The sequence below is a fragment of the Otolemur garnettii genome, unplaced genomic scaffold, assembly GCF_000181295.1.
Source record: "Otolemur garnettii isolate 467f Iridium unplaced genomic scaffold, OtoGar3 scaffold00031, whole genome shotgun sequence".
NCBI lineage: Eukaryota > Metazoa > Chordata > Mammalia > Primates > Galagidae > Otolemur > Otolemur garnettii.
In genome coordinates this window covers 873978-879144 of record NW_003852426.1, presented here as the reverse complement: position 1 = coordinate 879144, position 5167 = coordinate 873978, and the positions used below count along the sequence as shown (strand labels likewise).

General features: G+C 48.1%; 1 protein-coding gene across 1 annotated transcript in view; it reads left to right on the top strand.

Moving 5' to 3' along the window:
* The window catches only part of MDC1 (mediator of DNA damage checkpoint 1), a 37402-nt gene that overhangs the window by 18201 nt on the left and 14034 nt on the right, over window positions 1–5167 (top strand). The window contains exons 5-7 of the mRNA XM_012804696.2: window positions 593–2064; window positions 2219–2284; window positions 2444–2533. Coding sequence (XP_012660150.2) covers window positions 593–2064; window positions 2219–2284; window positions 2444–2533 — 1628 coding nt within the window. The remainder of the gene's footprint in view (window positions 1–592; window positions 2065–2218; window positions 2285–2443; window positions 2534–5167) is intronic.

Genomic DNA, 5167 nt, shown 5'->3' with positions numbered 1-5167 from the left:
CAGGAGTTGGAGGTTGCTGTGAGCGTGATGCCATGGCACTCTACCCAGGGGGATAGCTTGAGGCTCTGTCTCAAAAAAAAAAAAAAAAAAAAGAAAGTTGGGACTAGGGTGTACATATTCATTCACTCAGCTGGATTTTTATGGAACACCTCTGATGTGCCAGTTGGAAAACTAATTGCTGGCTTGGTAACCATAGCACATGGTTATAGCGCCAGCCACATACACCAAATTTGGCGGGTTCGAACCCGGCCCCAGCCAGCTAAACAACTGGACCAAAATGACAACTGCAACCAAAAATAGCCAGGCGTTGTGTCAGGCGCCTGTGGTCCCAGCTACTTGGGAGGCTGAGGCAAGAGAATCTCTTGAGCCCAAGAGTTTGCGGTTGCTGTGAGCTGAGACACCACGGCAGCCTACCAGGGGTGATTTTGAAACTGTCTCAAAAAAAAAAAAAAAAAAAGAAAAGGAAATCTAATTGCTGGAAACAGAAAGCAAATACCTCCTTATGTCTGCCCTCAAGGAGCCCACAGTTGAGTAGGGTATCCCTTTCTTCGAAATAGATTCCATAGTCTCTCTCTCTCCTCTCCCTTTGCAGTGATGAAGAGGGGCCTTCCTCTTCCCCAGGTGGCCATGGGCCACCTTTTGTCTTCAACTTAGACAGTGACACAGATGAAGAGGAAGGTCAACAACTAGCAACAGGGGAGGTCTTCACTGCCGGAAGAGGTGCCACTGCAGAAGCAGAGCAGCCTGCAGCTGATGGAGGTACAACCCAAATCCAGCTTGAAAAGGATCAGCTTTCAGTGAAAGTGAGAGACAATAACACAAACATTAAAAGGGATGCAGGAAATGGAGTGGTTCCAATGATTCTGAAGAGGAGCCAACCTTCTGGGGAAGACAGTGATACAGATGTGGATGATGAGAGCAGACCTCATGGAAGGCCAGCTGAGGTCCATTTAGAAAGGGCTCAGCCTTGTGGCATTATTGACAGTGATAGTGATGTGGAAGAAGAGGGAATCCTGGCAACCCCAGCTGTATTTCCTGTGAAGAAGAGGCAAATGTTCCATGGAGTTGGTACAAGGGGTACTGGAACACCTGAATTGGCACATCTGCGGGAGAGCCAGGCTGGCAGTGATACAGATGTAGAGAGGAGTGAGGCTCCACAGGCCATCCCACTGGAGAAAAGCCAGGCCTCCATGGTGATCAACAGTGATACAGACGATGAGGAAGAAGTCTCAGCAGCACTCACTTTAGCACGTTTGAAAGAGAGCCAGGTTGTTATATGGAACAGAGATACAAACGTGGAAGAGAATAGGGCCCAACCTGTGATCTTTGTGGAGCAAAGCCGAACCTCCAGTGGGAGAGACAGCGACACAGATGTAGAGGAGGAAGGGCTCCCAGTGGAAGAGAGAGAAACCATCCCTGAGGGTCACGCAGAAAAAGATGGAGCCCTTGTTATAGCACATTCAGAAGAAAACCAACCTCCTCTTGGGGATAGTGATATAGATGTAGAAGCCGATAAGATCTCACTTGGGATCCACCTGGAGAGAAGCCAAGCCTCTAGCACAGTGGATATCAACACAGAAGTGGAGGAGGAAGACATTGTATATCTAGAGAAGCATCAGGTGTCTGTGGAGAGGACATATCAAACAGATGTGGTAACAGAGAGGGGGGCTGCAAAGCTGCCTATGGTACCTCTAGAGGAAGCCCAGCCTCCTCTGAATGAGGACTATGAAACAGATGCAGAGGAAGGCACATCCTTATCAGGCTCAGCAGTGGCAGATGGAAGAAAGAGCCAGCTTCCAGTAGAAGGGGATGCTGGCACAAAGTGGGCCGCAGTTGTTCCTGAGCAGGAAAGAGCTCTTGAGGTGGGGCCCCAGGGTGGATCACCTGTGGCACAAGTGGAGCAGGACCTTATCCCTGTCTCATGGGAGAACCTCACAGATCTGGTAGTGGACACAGGCACTCTAAAGGAACCCACCCAGCCCTACAGAGGATGCCAGACTTTCACAGGAAGAGAGAGAGAACAATACATGGGGACAACCAAGGACTTTGAAGACAACCATGATGGTAAGTTCTGGCCTTTCTCCCTTCCTTCACTGCTAAAATAAACTATGGAAGTTCAGAGGGTTGTAGTTAGGAAGAAAAGAGTAGAGATTAAGTAAGGAGTTAAGGGACAGATATGATTTCTTTAACTATCTTTCCAATATTCCTCCCCTACTAGATTCTGAAGATCTGGACCTACAAGCTACTCAGTGCTTTGTGGAGAGAGAGAATCAGAGCCTGGAAGGTGAGGACACTTTTATTGTTTGGATCTTGTATCAGTGGGAGCTGGGAGATTAGACTAGACCTTGAAGGGTTTGTAGTCTGACATGGGTAGAAAACCAGAAATGGAACCCTGAGATTCTATGAAGGAGCTGTGCTTAGAGCAACTTTTCTTGTGCATCAGTCCAGAGCATGGAAGATGAACCCACACAGGCCTTCCTGTTTATTCCACCCCAAGAGCCTGACCCTTCCTGTTGCAGCTTCCAGGCCTCAGGTACAAGAAACTCTCCCTTCCTCTATGCTCTTAACTTTGCATCATTTCTTGGTTTTTTTCCCTCCACATATTTCTTTCATTTTCCTTGACTATAGTTGGCTACCAATACCTATGGATTCTTTATCCGTGGCTTTAACTAGCTGCAGATTAAAAATATGTGAGGGGGGTGGCACCTATAGCTCAAGTGGCTAACGCGCCAGCCACACACACCTAAGGTAGCAGGTTCGAATCCGTCCCGGCCTGCCAAACAATGACAACTACAACCAAAAAATAGCCGGGCATTGTGGCAGGTGCCTGTAGTCCCAGCTACTTGGAGGCTGAGGCAAGAGAATCACTTAAGCCCAGGAGTTGGAGGTTGCTGTGAGCTGTGATGCCATGGCACTCTACCCAGGGCGATAGCTTGAGGCTCTGTCTCAAAAAAAAAAAAAATCTGAGGGAGGCCGGGTGCAGTGGCTCATGCCTATAATCCTAGCACTCTGGGAGGCCAAAGCGGGTAGAATGCCTGAGCTCACAGGTTCAAGACCAGCCTCAGCCAGAGGAAGACCTCATCTCTAAAAAAAAATAGCCTGGCATTGTAGCGGGCACCTGTAGTCTCAGCTACTAAGGAGGCTGAGGCAAGAGAATCACTTGAGCCCAAGAGTTTGAAGTTGCCGTGAGCTGTGATGCCATAGCGCTCTACCAAGGGCAACAAAGTGGCACTCTGTTTAAAAAAAAAAAAAAAATGGGGCGGTCGGAACACTCTGGGACACTAAGGTGGGAAGGTGGCTTGAGCTCAGGAATTCAAGACCAGCCTCAGCAAGAGTGAGACCCTGTCTTTACTCACTCAAAATAAAAAAATTAGCCAGGCATGGTTGTGTGTACCTGTAGTCCCAGCTACTTGGGAGTCTGACGTGGGAGGATTTTTTTTTTTTTTTGTAGAGACAGTCTCACTTTATCACCCTTGGTAGAGTGCTATGGTATCACACAGCTCACAGCAACCTCCAACTCCTGGGCGATTCTTTTGCCTCAGCCTCCCGAGTAGCTGGGACTACCGGTGTTTGCCATAACGCCTGGCTATTTTTGTTGTTGTTGCAGTCTGGCCAGGGCTGGGTTTGAACCTGCCACCCTTGATATATGGGGCTGGCACCCTACCCACTGAGTCACAGGTGCCGCCCAGAGGATCTCTTGAGCCCAGGAGTTGGAGGTTGCAGTGAGCTACAAAGATGCCTCTGTACTCCACTCAGGGCAACAGCAAGACTCTGTCTAAAAAAAAAACAAGGGCTGGGGATGGTGGCTCCTGCCTGTAATCCTAGCACTCTGAGAGGCCAAGACAGGCAGATTGCCTGGGCTCAGGGGTTCAAGACCAGCCTGAGCCAGAGTGAGACCTCCTTTCTAAAAATAGCCAGGCATTGTGGCAGGTGCCTTAGTCCCAGCTACTTGGGAGGCTCAGGCAAGAGAATCACTTGGGGCCAGAAGGGCTGGTTGCCTAAGATCATGGGTTTGAGACCAGCCTGAACAAAAGTAAGACCCCTTCTCTACTAAAAATAGAAAAACTGAGGCAAGAGGATCGCTTGAGCCGAGTTGGAGGTTGCTGTGAGCTATGATGCCATAGCACTCTACCCAGGGTGACAGCTTGAGACTGTCTCAAAAAAAAAAAAAAAAAAGAAGAATCATTTGAGCCCATGGGTTTGATATTGCTGTGAGCTATGACACCACAGCACTCTACTAAAGGTAATAAAATGAGACTCTGTCTCAAAAAAAATGGAGACAATTTTAAGTATATGGGAGAGGGCGGTGCCTATGGCTCAGTGAACAGGGCGCCAGCCCCATATACCGAGGGTGGTGGGTTCAAACCCTGCCCTGGCTGACCTGTAACAACAACAACAAAAAAAAGCCAGGCATTGTGGTGGACACCTGTAGTCCCAGCTACTCAGGAGGCTAAGACAACAGAATTGCCTAAGCCCAGGAGTTGGAGGTTGCTGTGAGCTATGTGATGCCACGGCATTCTACCGAGGGTGATAAAGTGAGACACTGTCTCTACAAAATAAATAAATAAAGTATATGGGAGAGCTAAGAGCAATGGTGTACACCTATAGTCTCAGATACTGGGGAGGCAGAGGATCACTTGAGCTAAGGAGTTCAAGTCCAGCCTAGGCAATATATAAAGATGCCTATCTCAATTTTTAAATATACAGAAGGATGCATGTAGGTTATATGCAAATACTATGCTATTTTATATGAGGGACATTAGCATCCAAGGACTTTAGTATGGGGGAGTGGGGATCCTAGGACCATTCTTCATGGATACCAAGGGATGCCTGTATTTTGCTAATATTACTCCTTCTTGTCAGGAAAAAGTGCCATATTATGGAAAACAGTGAAAATTCCTCCAAAATAGAAATATCATGTGATCTAGTAATCCTATTTCTGGGTATATATCCCCAAAGAAAAGATAAGTACACAGAAGAAATTATCAATACTTCCTTGTGGCTTGGCGCCTGTGGCTCAAGTGGCTAAGACGCCAGCCATGTACACTCAAGGTGGCGGGTTCGAATCCAGCCCAGGCCTGCCAAACAACAATGATGGCTGCAACCAAAAAATAGCCGGGCATTGTGGCGGGCGCCTGTGGTCCCAGCTACTTGGGAAGCTGAGGCA